Here is a 21,437-nt window from a genome sequence, read left to right as displayed (position 1 = left end):
CAATACGAGAAAGAGACAATTCAGATGTAGCGAAGAAGGAGGAGAACAATGATAAGAAGGGCTCTCAGAAATGGTCTTACCCACCTAGGGTTTCTCAGTGCACATCTACCTTTCTCTAAGTCAGGAGCAGTATGTCAGGCATCTGCGATTCACTACTGGAGGTGGTCACAGAAATCTGTCACCTCTGGAAGGTAGTTCACTGTCCATTGCACCATCAAAGAATGATGGAGGTTTTGTATGTCAGGAAAGGGGACTTTATTGACTTCTCTCTGAGCAGAGAGAAGTAGGAGAAATCTGTAGTCAGTTACTGTCCATTCTGGAACACACTGCCATCGACTGTACACAAGTGGATTTGCAAGTACAGATGGCAATACTGAGATATATCAAAACTGCAAAGGCTACCACCTAATGAATGTGGAGTTAGTGTGTGGCCATGCTCAGTACGTTCTTCTGGTGAATGCCCTATGTCCTGCCAGTGGACACGATACATTCATCGTGCACTGACCTTCTAGCCATCACATCAAACAAGAGAGAGGTTGCTGGGTGAGAATGGTTATCCACTGTACGTCTAGCTAATGACTCCCCTCTTTAACCTGATTACCAGTTTGTGTATAATGAAAGCCCGCTTGCCACAAGGAATGTCATCAACTAGGCGAATGGGGAGCTGGAACGAAGCTAACTCAAGCGTTCAGGAGGACTCTGTTAGTCCTCACTTGAGTAAGTGTTCCAATGCCTGTGACCTGCTGCAACCTCCATCACTGGGTTGTTATGAGGCCAGTTGTCACCATGGCTCTGAGAGCACCTCAGGAAGAGGAGAACTTAGGGATGAGACAGCCAGCACAATTACATCCAGTATGGGCTGTCTACGAGCACATCATTAGACTCTAGTCCCTGTAAATGATACGTCAGCCCTCATTGGTCAACAGTTGCCCAGGTTACCATTCACAGTGACCATCACAATGTTCTCTTGGCCACAATATTAAAATAAAAGCCACCACAGCACAACCGTTTCATACCAACTTCATCCAAAAAAACACAATGCTTCACACAAATCTCAACAAATGCATCCTTTTTTGTGCCTGTCACATGGGCACCATTGCCTGGCCTAGTATTCCTATGCAGTGTTGTACCAATGGCTACAGCACTGCCGGCAGAAGACCTTACACTGGAATGGATTGCAGATGGCTTTGCAGGATGCGCTGGAAACCAGGCTTTGCTGCTTGGTAGCAGCAGGCTGGGCTGGACCGGGCTGGCTGGCTGACTGCCAACAGCAAGGGCACTAGCGAAGTAGCTGGGTAGGAAAACGAATGCCATCATCCGAAAAGGAGGCAGCAGATATGTGCTTCACATCCACTGCCACGCCCTAGGAATCATGCTTCAGAATCCATTGGAGCACACATTGCTGGACTGCAATGACAGCCTTCAAGCACCGTGATGGCAACAGTCTGAGCTTCCACGGCAACAGGCTGAGATCCCTCGACCTCAGTCTGAGCTTCCACTGCAGCACTCTGACGTTGTGTGACCTCTGCTTGTGCTGCAGTAGAGATATTGGCCATCAGATGCTGCATGATGGTTGGTCTGCAAATGTTCATAAGATGTTGCCCCCCCTCCCCACCACTCCATGTTGGAAAGGATGGCCTCAAAGCTCTATGTGAAATCTGTGACATGTTGGAGCCAGCCCCTGCTGTGCTCCTTGGCAGTGAGAACAGGCTTTCTGGTAGGCCTGCTAGACCACCCACCATTTCTGTCTTCATGTCCATCAGTGTTTCTGTACACAAAAGCAAAATACTGTGGATGCAGGAGTTCTGAAATAACAGAAAATGATACTCTGTTGAAGTCCTCATCTGAGTCCTCAGCAGCAGAATTCATGTATGATCTGCCATCCAGTGTGTTTTGCATCCTTGCTATCCTTTGCCCCTGCCTGATGTGCAACCCCCCCTCATGCCCATGCTCACCATGTACAGACCCTGCCTCTACATTGCCCTCTAGAGTGCGCAGAGTGCTGGTATCTGAACTGATGCCTGTGATTGTCAGATCAAATGACTGTTTCTTCCCTCTCAGCCTCTTCTTTTTCTCTGCCTTCCATCTCCTGAAACACTGCTGGGTATTTCTTGAGCATTTGGGCACAATAACAGGGTTGTGATGAGGGAAGGAGCAAGAGGTTAACCATCTGCATATTGCCAGTAGTAACAGATTGCAGGCTGAGGGTGAAATGGGATTTGAGATAGGGATTTAGACAGGGAAATACTAGCATCAGCCATTCTGCTGACCATGGCCGCAGTGGCTACTGCTTCAATGATGATCAGCAGCATCTCCTCCATGGGGATGAGCACATGCAACTCCTGCTCCCACCTATAATGGGCCACCTTGTCTATAGAAGACACTGAGATTCACTTATATCGTGATTGCACATCTCATAGCTTGCACACACAGTCAGCTGGTCAACTGTAACAGGCCACCTTGTCCAGCAAGAAAAGGGAAGCATGTTTGTGAATGTGTCTGGGTGTTTTGCCTGTTTACAGTTGACCAACTGACTGTGTGTGCAAGCTATGAGATGTGCACCAACCATATAAGTGAATCTCAGTGTCTTCTATAGGCAAGTAAATAGTACAAGGGCAATGTGAGGAGGAGTAGGACCAAATGGAGGGTTCAGGACCAAGGAGACAAAAAGGGGATTTATACATAGAGGCAGAGGGCATAACTGAGGTACTAAATGAATACTTTGAATCTGTCATAACCAAGGAAGAAGAAGCTATGAAGACTAGGGTGAAAGAGAGTATAATTTAGACACTAGAAGAGTTTAAATTAATAAGGATGAGGTATTGGATAGGCTAATTAAACTTGGTAAGGCACGAGGGCCGGATGAGATGTATCCAAGGATTGAGAGGAGAAGTGAGAGTGGAGACTGCGAACGCACTAGTCATAACTTTTCAGTCTTCCCTAGATTTGGGTGGCATCAGAAGCATAGAGAATTGCAAACCTTACATCCTTGTTCAAAATAAAGATTAGTCCAGCAACGACAGGCCAGTTTGCTTAAGTTGTGTGATGGGGAACAAATAATTCAGGATAAAATTAATAGTCATATGGATACATGCATAATTAATTAGCGGAAGCCAACATAACTTTTTTTGAAGGGACCATCACGTTCAACTAACTTGCCTGAGATTTTTGCTGAGGTGACAGTGAGGGTAGATGAGGCCTGTGCTGTTGATGTATTGCACATGACATTTGATTCAGTGCTACTCAACAGACTTTGTGAGCAGTGTCATGGTTTATGGAATAAAAGGGACAGTTAGGAACATGGATAAGGAATTGGTTAAGTGACAAGAATCTGAGAAGTGGTACACAGGTGCTTTTCTGGCTGGTAGAAGATTTGAAGTAGGGCTGTCCACTGTTGGAACCCTTGCTCTTCCTGATGTATATTCATGATCAAAGTCTTGGTGTAGAAGGCACAATTTCAAATTTGTGCATGATATGAAATGTAGAAGCATTTTGAATTGTGAGGAGGATAGTGTAGAACTTCAAAAGAACATAGGCAAACAGACAGAGTGGGCAAACCAGTGGCAGATGAAGTTCAATGCAAAGATTTGTTTTGGTAGAAGAAAGATGGAGAATCATACAATTCTAAAGAGGATGCGGGAACAGATGGATCTCCGTGCCTAACTCATTGAAGTTGGCAGGACAAGTTGAGAGAGCAGTTAATAAAGCACACAGTATCCGCGGCTCTATTAATAGAGGCGTAGGCCGGAATTTTACTGGCATGCCTATCCCGGAATCAGGGTGGGCGAGGCTTGCAGAACAGAATTCTCTGTTGGCCTCGGGCAGGATTTTATGAGCCATGCCTGAGCAAAGTCGTAAAATCCTGGTTATAGAATACAAGAGCAAGAAGGCTATGTTGAATTTATATAAGACACTAGTTTGGCCTCAGCTGGAGTATTACATCCAGCTCTGGGCACTGCACTTCAGGCAGGATGTGAAGACATTGGAGAGAGTGAAGAAATGATTCCTGAGAATGGCTCCAGAAATGAGAAACTTCATTTATAAAGACAGATTGGAGAAGTTGGGGTTGTTTTTCTTGGAGGAGAAGGCTGAGAGGAGATTTGATTGAGGTATTCAAAATCACGAGGAGTCAAGGTAAATAGGAACTGTTCCCATTTATGAAAGGATTGAGAAAGAGAGGGCACAGATCTAAAGTAATTGGCAAAAGAAGCAGTAGTGACAGGAGGAAAAACTTTTCCCACAGCAAGTGTTTACGGTCTGGAATGCACTGCCTGAGATTCTGCCTGAAACAGAACTTATTTAGAATCTCTGAGAATCGTGGAGGTAGGTTCAATTGAGGCATTCAGAAGGGAATTAGACTCTTATCCAAAAAGAAAAATTGTACTGGGTTGCAGGGGAATGGCACTCAGTGAATTGCTCAGAGAGCTGGTGCAGACACAATGGACTGAATGGCCTCTTCTGTGCTGTAACAATTCTGTATGGGGTATTCAGCAAAGAGTGAGTAAGGCTGTAAATGTTAGGTATAAATCATGATTGATGGAGATTGTTGATGGACAGGTGAAGCAGGCTTGACGAATAGAGCACTGTAGTCGGGTTTAGTAGTATTTGAAGATGCATTCACTGATCTTGACTGTTTCCAGGTCCTCAGGGTTAGACTGCTAGCATTGATCACAATTGTTATCTTTTCCCACTACTTTCTGAATACTTGATGAACCACCTAGCCCCTGAGGGAAACAATCTCTCTCCTCCTATGCACCTCCTGCACCAAGAACTCCAGCACAGCATCCAACAACCTTGGGGCTCACTTTTTGGCTTGCTGCATCAGTTTTCTAGTTTCTTCCTGGTCTTCCACTCTTTTAGACAGTCTCATCCTGTGCTGCAGAGAAATGCACTTTGCCTTAAGAGATGCAATCTGGCTTTATGTAGTACTGACCTTACACAAACTGCACCCCTCCCCCCACAGAGACAGCCAGTCACTCAACAGCATGTTAGTGTTGGGCTATATGTCACTATCATTATAATGATTATAAGGTTTGCATACTGTCTGCATCACTTTGAAATGGTCTGGATTAATTGGGCATCTCAATCCCTTCTCCTAAACTTTGGAGCCTCTCCAATTTAGTCCTCTTTTTATGTCTTTACCCAAAGATATGATATCCCTTACCTGAACTCAGGAGATGAAAATCGTTGGAGAATGCTGGAATTGCATGTGTAAACATAAGTTTGAATTTGTGTTGGAACTTAAGTCCTGACCAAAGGGTCCTTAAGTAAACCATTTAATTCCCACCTACTGTGCTGGTTCACTGTGCTTAAGATGCATGCCATGATTATATACCTCCTGGAATTGAAATAATTTTAAATTAAAGCATTTTATTTAGAGGAGTAACAAGTCTTAATTTAGCTGTAAATTGAAAGACAATAGTACATTTTGATATAACAGAATTTATGCTTGTAGAATGCATGAATAATCAGCAACACTTTATACACACATTTAAAGTTGCCAATAATTGTTACAGCAATGCCTGTATCTGAAAACAACAAACTGTAGTAGGGTTTAGTAGCATATACTTATAAAAAAAAGGTATAATTCAATTTTTTTTTAATATCGAGTTAAATTACCCTGGTGCTACAGAAATAATAAGAATCATATCAGCAATTTAAATGCCTCTCAGTAAGACAGGTAAATAAAATTACAGCACAGTTTAGCTACTCCAATTGAAGTCCATTTACATGGTTAGAATAGTGATGAGTCAATAATTTCAACTTCAGGCATATCTTAATGCACACCAGAGTTTACCCTGTAATAACGTGCTTTGTAACTTGAACTGATTTTAAATCAGTTTCCATAAATTCTACACAGAAGCCTAATAGTTCATATGTAATTAAGATTTATGACAGTCAATTTGGCACAGGCTTCGATACTTCACAAAAGAAGTAATAATTTCCACTTAGCTTCTTCCATGATGCTAAAGCAATTGTAAAATGATATTAGCTTATAATAAAGGAGATTCTAACATAACTGGGGATTTTTTTCACAGCTATGCTACAGGCATTGAAAAGCACTGGACTTTTCCCAAAGATTGTAACATTGATAGCCACATCTGATTTTCAAACCCATGGTTTGTTACAAATATAGCCTGGGCTGTGAGAGGCAGCATTATACAGAAGAATCTCTCAAGACCAGTTTTGTAGCAGGGAAGCAGATTTTTACCATAAGCCAGTCATACAGCAGCATTTGCAACCCAGAAAGAAGTTGCGAGTCCATGCAACACTCGCAGCTTGCAGAGGTGGTTAGCACGGCATTGGAAAGCACCGATAGAAGCATGCTTCAAGAATTGATGCATGATCCCATGCTCATGAATACCACAATGTCAAGTACAATCATGACACATTGCTCCAGTTTTTATCAAAACATTAGTGGCATCATCTTGGCATTGACACATTTTCCCACACACAATCATCTGCCTTTCATGCAATTGCACACAATTGCCAGTTAAACAGTTGACTGAAGTGCTACCTTCTATTAGCCTCATATGGCTCTGAATAAATTCAATTTCAAATGATATCATGTTGTGGAACTTGAATGGTATCGTTCAACAAAAGATTTAAAGTCTGTGTTTCAATGTACTATCAGTTAATTTGACAATGATAAAGAAGAACAGGTACTATTTACACTGATTAATAAATGGGGGCTGAATCCTTGGTTAAAATTGATATTGTAGTTGCAGATCCTATTCTAAGATTAATGTGCTGCTGTGAAGTGAAGAGATCCCATTTAGAGCATTGCATTTTACAACTGTGAAGACTACTGTCCTTTCCTGCAAGGTGTTCTGGGGAGACAGATATAGCTGCAGAGAGAGATTGTATTTTATAAGCTTAAATGGAATGCTGGCTCACAATGGGATTTTTTAAAAATTAACTTCTTTTTACAAAATTCTAAACGTTAGGGAGATTTTCTGAAAACGTCTCTCGTTTTGTCATCAGATTGATTCATGGGGCAGCGCAGTGGTTAGCACTGCAGCCTCACAGCACCAGAGACCCAGGTTCAATTCTGGTCTCAGTTCACTGTCTGTGTGGAGTTTGCACATTCTGTCCGTGCCTGCATGGGTTTCTTCCAGGTGCTCTGATTTCCTTCCAGGTTAGGTTGATTGGCCACCCTAAATTGACCCCAGTGTCAGGGGGATCAGTGGGGTTCATGTGTGGGGTTGCAGGAAAAGGGCCTGGGTGGCTTTGTGGTCAGTACAGATTTGATGGCCCGAATGGCTCCTTCTGTACTGTAGGGATTCTATTCTCTATTCAATATTTCAAGGAAGTTTTTGTCTTTTGTAGTATCTCATTACATTGTAAAACTTCTAAGAACATTACCATTCTTTTGCAATCTATCCTGACCACACCAATGTGATTGTAACTATTGCCAATAGTTAGAATTGAGATTGTTTTGCTCATTGGAGGTGAAATTGATTACATTTGGAACGTGCCCTTTTTAGATCTGGGGACTTAGAGATCAAGGACCCTAACTTTAGAGCTACCTTTCAGCCCCAAACACACATATCCCGATTTTAACTCATTCCAAACTTGCCCAGAAAACAAACTGGGCTCATACTTTTAGAAAATTCTCATCCCAAAAATGGATGTTGAGTGCTTGAACAGAGGAAACAAGAAAATAAAGATCTTTGAAGTTCCTTTCGCAAGAAACAAGAAATTGGAATTAATAACAAATTAAATGGGATGTAAAAAGTAATTAACACTAGAATCCATTACACTTTAATAGTTTTTTTTAAATGTTTATCTGCTCAGTTTAAAAATGTTCGCCTTAATCACCCTACACTAGTTATTTAAATTACTGTTTTACTGGAACTTTAATCCATGGAAATGAAAGATAGAAAAATAGCAGGCCCAACTAGAGTTTGCTAATATTACACTTTAGCACTTTGTGTGGCAATTGGAATTTGAAAATTTACACTTCAATGAATCTAATCATTTTCTTTTATTCTCAGTCCAAAAACAGAACCTATTTAGAATCTCCACCACCCCACCACCCCGCCCCCCGCAACACTGATTGCTATAATCCAAATGCTGAATAACACACTTTTTTATAAATCTCCTCTTATGAGGCTGATCATAACTTGTTCATTATACAATCTGTCTCACTTGGAGAAATAAAACAAAACGGTGCAGAGAGGCACTAAGTACTCTTTGCAAACCAGCACTGAAAAGAGTAACAGCATACAGCCATGTAACAGATTTCAAAGTAAATTAAAAAGAATTAGGCCTGGATCTTATCATTGTTCACCCTGGTGGGATTTTCCCATCAGCAGTGAACAAATCTCCACTGCAGTGAGTGGAATTTTGGCTGGTTGCCAAATTCTCCGAGCCCGCTGCCGTGGGAGCGTAGCATGAACGGCAGGTAAGATCGCGCCCTATGAGTTTTACAACTTTTTTCTGGAGGGCGAGAAGTTGTGACATTTTATTTAGATTAGTGGTACTAGGGAAGTCAGCAGCAAGATTCCCGAACATGAAAATCATAGAATCATAGAAACCCTACAGTGCAAAAAGAGGCCATTTGGCCCATCGAGTCTGCACTGATCACAATCCTACCCACTCCCTACCCTCATATCCTCACATATTTATCCGCTAATCCGTCTAACCTACACATCTCAGAACACTAAGGGGCAATTTTTAGCAATGACCAATCAACCTAACCAGCACATCTTTGGACTGTGGGAGGAAACCGGAGGAAACCCATGCAGACACGAGGAGAATGTGCAAACTCCACACAGACAGTGACCCGAGCCGGGATCGCTTGAGACACTAAGTTCGAAAGTACTGCTGAAATGGTGGAACTTCTAGATGTCAGCATGATCTTATTGAATGCCAGAGCATGCTCGAGGGGCCAGGTGACCTATTCTTGCTCCTTGTTCTTATGTTCTTATCCGGCAGGAAGGATACTCTGGTAGCAAGCAATAAACAAAAAAGTAAATCGATGTGAAGGATTTCATATAGAAACCTCATTACACCATTACTTAGGCCTCAAATGCTCCCCCAAATCCCCATCTGCTTCCTAATTGTACCAGGTCAGCTGACCACCGCAGCATGTTGCCATTGGTTACATTGTCTACCAGGTCAGCTGACCACCACATGTATGGTACCGTTGGTTGCACTGTAACATCATAAACTATGTTGTTAATTTAGTACCCACCATCACACTATTTATCCCGGTAGTTCTTCAGAGTTAGTTTTCTCCTAGAATATTCTCAGTATGCTGTAAAGATATTGAAACACAAATGCAGAAAAATATATTGGAGCTCTTTGCAGGTTATTCTAATTGAAAGCAACATGTTATGAAATATATATTATTGATAATCTATAGTGTGCATAAGTGTGAAACTTACTTTCTTACAATGCATTTTTCATTTCGGCAAGAGACTGTTATCTTCAGTAAGTCAAACGTTGAGGAGAGTTTTAGACTAAGTAGCCTGTGCAGAGTAAAGCCAAAACGCATTGCAGGAAAGGGATGGAGTGGAAATCTGTTCATGGAAGAAAAATATAATGCTACATGTTAGAATGTAACGGGTGACAACTTTGTATCGGATATAATGTGACCAATGGTAACAAGCTGTAAGAGTCAGCTGACCCAATAAATGATGGAGCCAATTACAGAACCATGTGATAGTCAGCTGACTCACTATATAAATAAGAACCTGTTGAGAATTGTGGAGAGTTTGGAATGACCCAGGGTGATGCCCCAAGTTTGGAGTAATGAAGTTTCTTTATTAAACTCTTTCTTTGATTTATAAGTTGGAGTAAGTTTTGTTATAGTTTTATTGTCTGCATTTGAAGAGTTCCTTCTGAAGAAACACTACATGCCAAACAAGTATCGCATGTCACAGGTGGATTAGAACTTTTATAATGAGGAATAATTCCCCATTTTTCAATTAAGTTCCATTGCACTGATTTCAAGATGAGCCAGCAGTGTTTACAGTCCATTGAAGATATGGCCAAGAATAGTATATCGTTGCAGCCCATGTATGTTTGTAGTTTAGTAAGTATAACACCAGCTGATGGGCTGCTGACATTGTATGTTGATGTTCTCTTTACATGCATAGACAAAAGCATTAACGATTGTGTCATTAAATGCTAATATCTTCTTTTCTGTAACAGAGGCGGACATGGAATCTCCAACCGGTTCAGTGCTGGTACCCTTCCCCCAGGACTCTCCTCTGCTTCTGTCAGATACAAACACACTATGATTGCATTCTGACAATTATCTGCATGAATCTTTCATAGCCTATTAATGCTACCTGCGTGCTACGATACAAAGCACACGGTTTGATGCTTTTAACGTGGCTTTTGCCGCGGGTTACGCACTCATTTTGTTTTTTTTAGAAACGTGTAGCCGGCTTCAGTGCGGCTGCACCGGTATTTGAGCAGAATCGGTGATACCTGCCGCCCTTCCTTATGGTTTCTTCCTTTTTGAAGAATCTACTCCAGGCCTACATTTTAAAACTTTACAAAGGAATGTTCACTAAGAAACCAGCGAATACAACACGGAAAAAAGAGAGTAATCCAGACAAGAAAGTCCAAAAGCCCCTGCAAGCTAACCCGGCGCGGAATCAGAAATTCTCAGCGAACCTGAAGACCACCGTCAAAAGAATTGCAAAGTGCCAGTCTGCTCGCAACTTATCTGTGGAGGACGAGGAAGGAAAGACAGAGTATTCACTCTCTCCCACCTTGAGTTACAGGGTGGCTATAGCCAACGGGCTGAAAAAAGATATCAGTTCCTCCAATAATGACAGCCTGTGTCCGGAGTTGTGGTCTGTAAATAGCGGTACCTCGGAATCACTGAATGAGGGGAGCGCTTCGCAGAAAGGGAAGGAACACAAGTCGCACACCATGCCAGTAAGGAGGAACAGAAAGAGCGTCAGCAGCCTTGCCGCCTCCGATGGCAGCTCAGACGCCGACCGCACGCTCCTGAGACTGGGCGCCTTGCGCAAACTTCGCAAGTGGAAGAAAAGCCAAGAGTGCATCTCCTCCGAGACGGAGATGAGCGCCTGGAAGAAGTCTCTGGGCTTCAGGAGCAAGTCGCTGGACAGGACGGGGCGCCTGCAGCAAAAGAGTGGCCTGGAGCCTGCCTTCAGCTCCACTGGCTGTATCAGTCAAACCCACGATGTCATGGAAATGATCTTCAAGGAGCTGCAAGGGATAAGCCAGATAGAGACCGAGCTGTGTGAGCTGCGTGGACACGTGAATGCTCTGAAAGAGTCCATTGATGAGATCTCCAGCAGTGTGGAAGTGGTGCAGACCGAAATTGAACAGTTGCGTTCTGGATTCGTGCAGTCCAGAAGAGAAACCAGAGATATACACGATTATATCAGACAGGTGAACTATCAGGGGAGCAATGTGAGTCTGAGATTTATTAATGTACCCGAGGAATTGCAGGAGAATACAGAAAATACTATCTATGAAATTATAGAAGAAAAACTAGGGATTACAGAAGCCCGGAAAACGGTTCAGCTTGAACTTGTGCACAGACTAGGGCAAAAAAGAGACTGTGCCAGTGCCAAGCCCCGCCCCATTCTGGTTTACTTTGACAGTCCCCAAAACAGAGACTTAATTCTGAAAAAGTGTTACAAGTTGAAAGGTTCGGGCATCGGCATTTCCACAGAGATTTTTCACGACCTAACCGAGAGAAAAGAATTCTCCCTGCCGCCCAAATCCCAGACATACGAAAGTATGAATATGAAACTCGCCAGCACCGAGGAGGAGGTCGGAAGGGACAGGCTGGCGTCACCTGAGCCCAGTGGCAAAGCGCTGGACCTCAGTAGCCGCAGTTTTGAGTTGAGTTCCAAAGCGGTGTTTGAGAAAGTGACCATCGCTTCGAAACTGGGCGGGGGGGAATCTCACAACTTCGCCAACGCTGAGGGGACCGGCGTCTGCAGTTCCTACTCAAACTCCTACTCAAACTCCACACAGCTGTGCGCCGACGACAGCTTTCACTCGTCCCCCTACGAAGACCCCCAGAAACAGATCGAGCCTTATTACAAAGAAGAGGCCCCCTCTTGGCTGCAAAGTGACTATTCCACACCCAAGCTCAGCCGCTCCGAGTCTGATTTCTCTAAGCTCTGCCAGTCAATATCTTACTCTGAAGACTTTTCCGACAATCAGTACTTCATCAGAGCGGATGGCGCCTCGGTTGTGTCGTCCTCAGAGAAAGACCTTTGGCTCAGGGGTAAGGAAGATGCAGCGTCCACCTGGGTTAATGACGCACATGGTCAGCAGTACGACTACGAGGACCAACATTACATGGAGCAAAACGAGGTGGAGAACACCGAGACTGCAGATAGTGGCATGAGCAATGGACTAATCTGTGTATCGGGTGACAGAAGTCATTACAGTGACTCACAGTTGTCCTTGCAAGGTGATCTTTCACCCTGGAAAGAGTGGCAACATTTAGAACAAGGCACGGACTCCGGTCTAGACACATCACAGCATGTCTTCACTTCTGAACTAAACAGCCCTTCGGAGCAAAACATCCTAAACTACCCAACAGATTTCGATGAGAGTTACCAGGCTGTTGGCCAGGAGTACGAGGAGGAAGAAACATACGAGTCCACGCTGGACACCTCCGAGTGTTCTGGTTTTGACAGGGACACTCAGAATCAGTGGGAAAGCACGTACGACCCCTACCACGATTCGTACTCCAGCGATAATTACCAATATCAAAATAGATATTCACTAAGGTGTCGCAGTCAGAGCGAGCTTCCCAATGACTGTGAATCAGTGGAGGTGCCTGCTAAGTCCTGGCACAGTCGCTTGAGTATCGACCTGTCTGATACTGGATTCAGCTTCCAGAAATTTGGATCCTCGCTCCAACGTGCCAAATCTGCCCTGGAGGTTGTTTGGAATAAAATGGACTCTAGAAGTACACAAAGCCTGAGCGAAGATGGGAGAAGAGGCAACTTCATGGGACGCTTCAGAACTTTGTCCCAATCCACAGCTGACGAGTCCTGCACTACCCTCGATTCTGACATGTACTACGAGCCTTACTATTACAGAGCGGAGGAAGATGAGAGCAGTGAGCAGACAGGAGAGAATGGAATGGATTATGTTGAGGTGATGGAGGAAGTGCTTGCAAAGCTGGAAAATAAAACCTTTCACAAAGCAAGCGATGAACAGATGTTATCCCCTGAGCCTTCAGAGGAATTTACTGTGCCAGTTTTACATGAAGACAATTACGAGATCCCTTATGATACCAACAACATCGAAGATGATGTAGAGCCTCCAGCTCGGATCTTAGAAGGAACACATCAAGATGACAATCAGGCAGTGTCAGAGGATTATGAAAATCAGACAATTCCAGAGGAGTGTCCTGAAATTCCAAAGAAAGTCAAAATAAGACCCACGTTCAGACAAGCTGCTTGCAAGGCATATAGACAACAAGTAGCAGAAATGGAAGAGAGGATATTTTCTGCAGGTATTAACACTAAAATAATAGGAATAATGATAACGTAACGTTTGCCTTGGGTGACTGTGTGGAGTTGGCACATTGTTCTCCTCTTGTCTGCGTGGGTTTCCTCCCACAGTCCAAAGATGTGCAAGTTAGGTGGATTGGCCATGATAAGTTGCCCCTTAGTGTCCCAAGATGTGAAGGTTAGTGGGATTAGCAGGGTAAATACATGGGGTTACGGGGCATAGGGCAGGGGTGGATAAGATGCTCTGTCAGTGAGTCTGTGCAGATTTGATGGGCCAAACAGCCACCTTCTGCACTGTAGGGATTCTATCATCATTTGCTAAATTGTATAGAGGAACATAACCATATTCAGATACTAAATATTATGTGCAACGTATTGGGTGTTGCATGATGAGACTCAGATTTGAACTCTTCTGCTGAGCTCCTGAGATATTGAGATGTAACAAAATAGAGGAGGAGGATAGAATCACGTGGGTTTTTGTGTTAGTGGGTTCAGCATCCCATTGGTAGCAGGTTTGCACCTGTAATTTAGACCACGGTTGGTGTGTAGCGTGGAAGAAATAAAAAGAAACAGTAGTTCGCTGTTAACAAAAAAAAATCCAGAGATTGGTTTTAACGTGTAAATTACACAAATAGGATAGCAATGCACTCAGTGTTATATTGCTAAATCCTGAACTTTTGGTTGTAGTATGTTTTTGAATTACAATATACAGAAATAGCAACTTTTGTTTATCCTGTAAGTTTTCTTTTGCTTTTTGGGTTTGATGTTCTGTGAAAGTGTTTCTGTCATCTCATGTTGTTAATTGCGTGGAATACATTACCTTTCTGAAAGATGTAGGCGATAATTGTCACCCTGACTAACACTAACTCTTGATTATTTTCACTTGCGTCCAAGACAATTTAAAATGCTCAATGACTACACCAGGATTAATAGAACATCTTTGCTAAAAGTATTACACTTAGACAAGGCTTTACTGATTTATGCAGCAACCAATCAGTTGTGATTAGGTTTCAAATAATTATTGATTTGATGATTCTGGGAAACATTTTAAGTTCTACATCTCCTTGGATTTTGTTTCAGTTCTGTGCATAAAATTATACCATGCTTAACTGTTCAATACTCTGGATACTTAGCACATCCAGACTGATGGTACTTGAATTCTTCAGGTGTACTTATGAACAAAGGATCGAGTTTTAAAAACAAGTATTTGAATCTGTTTCCAATTTGTGATAATGTATTTGGTTTCTTGTTATATTCTTTTCAAATACACCATTGCTTCTCGTCCTGTATTGGTTTAGCCAGGTTGCCTGTGACATGGTGGCACAGTGGTTAGCACTGTTGCCTCATAGTGCCAGGGACCTGGGTTTGATTCTCGGCTTGGGTCACTGCCTGTGTGGAGTCTGCACATTCTTCTCATGTCAATGTGGGTTTCCTCCAGGTGCCCCGGTTTCCTCCCACAATCTGAAAGACGTGCTGATTAGGTGCATTGCCCATGCTAAGTTTTTCCTCAGTATACTCAAATAGGTGCCGGAGTCTAGCAACTAGGGGATTTTCACAGTAACTCCATTGCAGTGTTAATGTAAGCCTACTTGTTACACTAATAAATAAACTAAAACTAAGAGAACAAAACTAAAACTATAATCTTAAACTTTGATTAGAAAACTGATAATGTGCACTAATTTTCACGTTATGTCTAATTTTCCAGAATTTCCATCATCTTGCAAGTGAAACTAGTTGGAGAAAGGCTAAATGAAGTATGTTACAATACTTAACAATTTATTTGCGAATTGATTTTGCACTTGTAGTACTTGGACTATTTTAGTGCTGCTTGAAGTTTCAAATGAATGTACTATTAATACCAAAATGCCCAAGAGAGAAGGGCAGTTTAGAGACCAACATTTAGCACATAATATGGTGAACACAGTAGTTTGCACTGCAAATGGTGCAGCTGATGCTGTAGCACAGTGGGGTTAGCCCTATGTTGCCAGGGAGCTGGCTTCAATTCCGGCCTCTGGTGAATACTGTGTGGAGTTTGTATGTTCTCACTGTGTCTGCGTGGGTTTCCTCCGGGTGCTCTGATTTTCTCTGTCAGTCCAAAGATGTGTGGGTTAGGTTGATTGTCCATGCTCATTATCCCTTAGTGTCAGGGGCACCAGCTGGTTAAATATTTGGGGTTATAGGGATAAGGTCTGGGTAGCAATGTTGTCAGTGCAGCTTGATGGGCTCAGTGGCCTCTTTCTGCCCTGCAGGGATTCTATGATTATATGATTCTAAATCATATGTTTCTTGATAACCTTACCTAACAAAATCATTCTGATTTCAATCTTGAATGTTTTGACTGTTCTGGGATCCACATTTTTGAGGTTGAAAATTCCAGATTTCCACTACACTTTGAGTGAAAAAGTGGATCACAACATCATTTCTCAATGCGCAGCTACAATTTTTATGATTGCACCTCTTGCAATAGAAATCTGTAACATAATCCTTTATCCTGGTTCCTTTGGAGTTATTTTGAGGTGGCAGGCTCTGCAAAGCCTCCTTATTTATACTGTACTGATGAGGTGTGGTGATAAATACACCAAATATAAAAAATATTTGGGATAATGTTGAATAAGTTATGCTGTTTTTCCAGAATTGTTCACTACTAATGCTCTAAAGCAGTCTTTTCATGAGTGTCAAGCTTCATAGGTCATGGTTTCTGCTAATGGTCCAGAAATTTAATGCAATGCAAGTGCAATGTAAAGTAGGCAGCATGGTGGCACAGTGGTTAGCACTGCTGCCTCCCTGCGCCAGAGGGCTGGAGTCAATTCCGGTCTCTGATGACTGTTTGCGTGGAGTTTGCACATTGTCCCTGTATCTAGGTGGGTTTCTCCCAGATGCTCTGGTTTTCTCCTACACTCCAAAGATGGTGGAATGGCAACGCTAAATCACCCCTTAGTGTCAGTGGGATTAGCAGGGTAAATACATGGGGTTACAGAGAAAGGGCCTGGGAGGGGATTGTTGTTGGTGCAGACTCAATGGGCTGAATGGCCTCCTTCTGCACTAGGGATTACATACTGTTTTTATCTCTGTGTGTATATTTTGTATACACACATATATATATATTGCATATTAAAATATACACAGAAAGATACCGCTGATGATGAATTTTATATTCATCAGGTTCTTGGTTGGAATAAACTTCTCTGATATCCATACAAGAAAATAAATCTTTTGTGCCTTTTTCCACATGGACAACCATAGGGAGTACATAACTTTGCGGTTAGGATAAAGACAGTACATTAAGGGATTCCCTTTCTCCCCCGCCCTCCCCACAGAGAACTAGGCCATTACAACTGTATTAACAGTACTGTGAACCCATTTGCAGTTTTCCTTTAAAACAAAATCAAGTATACTGTTGTGCTGAATAAAACAGTCAACACCTGGGAAGTTAATGAAAACATCATAGCAGATGTGCTATTTAAATACTTCATTACATGGTAAAAAGCACAAAGAGGAAATCTCAAAAGTGAAGGATAAAATACAAGCTAAAAATGTGTTTATTACAAATAGGCAAATATAGTTGCACTCATAGTTATTCTAATGTGGTATTCCCCAGAACGTATTAGCTACATCTGTGGATTGTTTAAATATAGTTATATAATCTATATATTAAAAGCAGTCTTCAAACCCAAATAGAATCATAGAATTCCTACAGTACAGAAAGAAGCCATTCAGCCTATCAAGCCTGTACTGACAACAAGTCCACCCGTGACCCCATGTATCTACCCTGCTAGTCCCCCTGACACTAAGGGGCAATTTATCATGACCAATCAACCTAACCTGCACACCTTTGGAGTGTGGGAGGAAACCAGAGCACCCAGAGTAAACCCAAACGGACATGGGGAGAATGTGCAAACTCCACACAGACGGTGACCCGAGGCCAGAATTGAATCTGCGCCCCTGGTGCTGAGAGGCAGTAGTGCTAACCACTGTGCCACCCTAATCTGGGTTTGCAAATGCTAACAACACATTATCAAGTTTTATCATTCTTAGCTATATTTTGGCTTATGGTTATAATTCCTCAGAAGCAAATATTCATTCCCCTGCCCTCCAGTATTTCACAATGGGAAAAGGCACAATGCCGTCTTGAAACACAGAGCAATTAAAACGTTTATGCTGCTTTCTTTTCCTTCCAGACTTGTGTATTGACAATTTGTACTTGTAATGTTGTGGGAGTATCTCCCATCAAAACCTGAGCTAGCGAGAAGATAGATTGATGTTGTGCTTCTGCAACTGAACAGTTTCAGGTTGCCATTTGTCTGGGAATGTAGAATTCTGCTTCTGACTTGCCAGTGCATGCGAGGAGCATGTGTAGCGACGTTGTACACCTTCAGTGCACCATTTTCCATCCATTAATATTAATGTAACAGGAGTACAGAAGCAGAAATTCTCGTCCTTACTTTTTCCCCCACAAGTGCCTGTTGGATGTTTTCAATTTTAAAGGCAGCTTGGTGGCACGGTGGTTAGCACAGCTCACAGCGTCTGACGCCCGGGTTCAATTCTAGCCTCGGGTGACTGTCTGTCTTGAGTTTGCATGCTCTCCCTGTGTTTGCATGGGTTTCTTCTGGGTGCTTCAGTTTCCTCCCACACTCCAAAGATGTGTGCGTTAGATTGATTGGCCATGCTAAAATTGCCCCTTTGTGTCAGGGGGACCAGCAGCGTAAATGCACGGGGTTACGAGGATAGGGCCTGGGTAGGATTGTTGTCAGTGAAGGCTTGATGGTGGAATGGTCCCTTATGCAATGTAAGGATGCAATTATTCTAAATTAATTAACGTCTGTTGGAGTCGGTGCAGCAATAGCTGTGAAACAGCTACTAATATGTTTTCTATTCCTGGAAAATTCCCATTTGGCATAGAATCAGGAGAATCAACCTTTCCTGGCCACTTGAAGTGCTTTAGTATCAGTTAGGGTTAGTCTAACATAAAGAACATCTCCACCATCTTAAGAGAATCTGCATCCATTGCCAAAACTTTCTTGCTGTGTTGTACCTGGAGATGGGACATGTGAACGTTTCTGTCCCTTTTCAGTACTTCCATTCCCCATTTCTTTTAAATACTTAAGAACCATTGTAGTCTGGAATGAATCCATTGCATTCCGAGAACCATTTCTTACAACTGTTGCCTCTTTCACTGGGCAAGAGGGGGACATTTTCTCCTATAGAACCAGAGAAAGGTTACAGCACAGAAGGAGGCCCATCTTGACCAGGCCAGCCCAAGGTGTCTTTTCTAATCCCACCTTTCTGCTCCCAGACCTGTAGCCCACAGCACTTAAGGTGCAGATCTGGATACTTTTTAAAAGAGTTTAGGGTCTTCGCCTCTACCACCAACTTGGGCAGCGAATTCCAGACACACACTACCCTTTGTATAAAAAAAGTTCTTCCTCATGCCCCCTCTACACCGACTGAATCTATGTCCCTTGGTTCTAGGAGTCTGCATCAAGGAAAACATTTTTTCCATTGCCCTCTCATTGCCCTCATTGTATTGGGATCACTTACATTATGGGAAAATCTTACTAAAAATATTCTAAGTGACAAACGAGTGTGAAAATAGGAGAAATTTGCACTTTTTTTGGATGACGTAAAAATCGAATGTTACTACACGTTGGCAACAAAAATGTTGACAAACTTGAAATAGGGCCAGTAGGGGGAGTGGGTGGGATCTAAATCATATGAAAACTGGCTGATAGCAACAGAGGGTGCCAGTGCGCATGTGCAGCTTCTTGTGAGCTGAGAGCACAGACACCTGTCCATCCTCAACTGTTAGTAGCCGGCCTCCATGGCCCATCACCTTCCCCCTCATCCACCGTTAATACGGGGCTCCATGGCCCACCGTTAACCCCCCCCCCCCCCACCTCAGAAAGATTACGACCCTCTTTTCGGGCAAAAAACTGATCACACCAGATGTCTGGTGCTGAGAAGATCTCGAGAGATGGGAAATCAGGTGCAAACCTGATTTCTCAGCTCTCTGACAATCTTACCAGCTCACCCTGCCCATCGGCCTGTGGGATGAATTGGTAAGATCTCCCCCATGTCTTACCATTTTGAAAAATCCTGTTTGGATATTAGTGTGACTTGTGCTTGTTCTAAAGCATATTTCAGCAATATCTGCCCTGAAATGTGAATCTCAAGGACAATTTATATTGCACAATGAAATTGGAGAAATAATACAAGGATGCTTTGTTTAGAAGGTCACATTTAGTGTACAATTGTTTGCAGTTTTCAAAGTATCAAAAGTGGTATAAAAGAAAGCCATAAAAGCAGGAAAAAGCCATTAAACCTCTCGAGCCTGCTCCACCATTCGGTTAGATTATGGTTGACTTGTGTCTTAACTCCCTATATCTTTGGTTCCATAATCCTTTATATGCTTGCTCAACATAAACCTGTCAATTTGTTTTGAAGTGTTCAGGTGACCTTACTTCTATAGCTTACGAGGGAGAAAGTTGTGGATTTCCACTATCTGTTGTGTCAATGAGTGCTTATGGACTTGAACAGCCTAATTATAATATTAAGGTTATTGCCCTCCCTCCATTACTTTGGACTCTCCCAGCTGAGGAAATAGTTTTTGCACTATCTACTCTATCAGCTTCATCCATAAGTTTTCAGAGCAGAGGGAATACAGACATTGGGCTGGAGGGACATATTCCCTGACTGAAGAGTCTGTGGTCTGCTTGCCCACTGTGATAATGAGCTAGAAACAGCCTTAATTAAGTCGGGGGGGAATGTCCGCCCCTAACCGAGAGTAAGGCCTGCCTGAGGGAGCTGCTGACTAATATTTCAGGGTGCCTTTGAAGGGAATAGAAGATCCTCCCCAAAAGAGGTGATACCACTTACTGCCTGGCAGTAGCCGATATAATGAAAGCTGCACGAACTGCCCACTTTGCCCCTGCCCTCCCCTGTTACATGTAATGTAGTGGCGGAGACAGAACAAGACCATTAATTAGCCATTTATGGTCCTCTAAAGGCTTTCGGGGGCTGGGGCTGCCTGATATTATCCCTGTCTGTGTAGTACGGAAGACAGTTTGGGGATGGGCAGGAAAGTGGTAGGCAGGTCTCCTGTTTTATTTTGTGAGCCCCTGCCTTAATTGACACTGCAGGGGACCATTAAATCCAGCTGTTGGTATATGCAGCTTACACTTGTGATTTAACCCTATTAACTCCTGTATCATTCCAGTGAAACTGCATGACACCCCTTCCAAGGTCAGCATATCCTTCTTGAGTTTCTGTGCCCAGAACTGAACACAGTCAAACTGGGGTCTAACAAGAGCTTTATATAACTGCAACAATATACATATTTCCTTTGTATTCTAGCTCTCTTGAGATATGATGTGGAGATGCTGGCGTTGGATGGGGTGGGCACAGTTAGAAGTCTCACAACACCGGGTTAAAGTCCAGCAGGTTTACTGGGAATCATGAGCTTTGAGTGCTGCTGCTTCATCAGGTGAGTGGAGTGGTAGATTCACAAACACAGCAAAATAATGCAGTTGTGTCTTTGCCTATGTATGCTGTGTTTGTGAACCTACCTCTCCACTCATCTGATGAAGGAGCAGCGCTCCGAAAGCTCGTGTTTCCAGATGAAACTGTTGCGCTTTAACTTGGTGTTGTGAGATTTCTTACTGTCTCTTGAGATAAATTATGTGTTTCGACATAATGATAATGAAATGCACCAATTGCTCAAGGATTTTTTTAAAATTCATTCACGGGACATAGGTGTCGCTGGCTGGCCAGCATTTGTTGCCCATCCCTAGTTGCCCTTAAGAAGGTGATGATGAGCTGCCTTCTTGAATTGCTGTTGTTCCAAGTGCTATGGGTTGACCCACAATGCCATTAGGGAGGGAATTCCAGGATTTTGATTCAGCGACTGTGAAGGAACAGGGATGTATTTCCAAGTCAGGATGGTGAATGGCTTGGAGGAGAACTTGCAGG

General features: G+C 42.9%; 1 protein-coding gene across 1 annotated transcript in view; it reads left to right on the top strand.

Annotated features, from left to right (window-relative positions):
* The window catches only part of LOC145359668 (protein unc-13 homolog C-like), a 396,096-nt gene that overhangs the window by 3,127 nt on the left and 371,532 nt on the right, over positions 1-21,437 (top strand). Inside the window, 1 exon segment of the mRNA XM_080214409.1 lies at positions 10,162-13,474. Within this exon segment, the coding sequence (XP_080070535.1) occupies positions 10,459-13,474 (3,016 nt within the window). The 5' untranslated portion in view covers positions 10,162-10,458.

Source organism: Carcharhinus amblyrhynchos, chromosome 28 (assembly GCF_965287045.1).
Source record: "Carcharhinus amblyrhynchos chromosome 28, sCarAmb.v2.hapA, whole genome shotgun sequence".
Taxonomy (NCBI): Eukaryota; Metazoa; Chordata; class Chondrichthyes; order Carcharhiniformes; family Carcharhinidae; genus Carcharhinus; species Carcharhinus amblyrhynchos.
The sequence above is the reverse complement of the archived record's forward strand: the minus strand, read 5'-3'. Positions and strand labels throughout refer to the sequence as shown.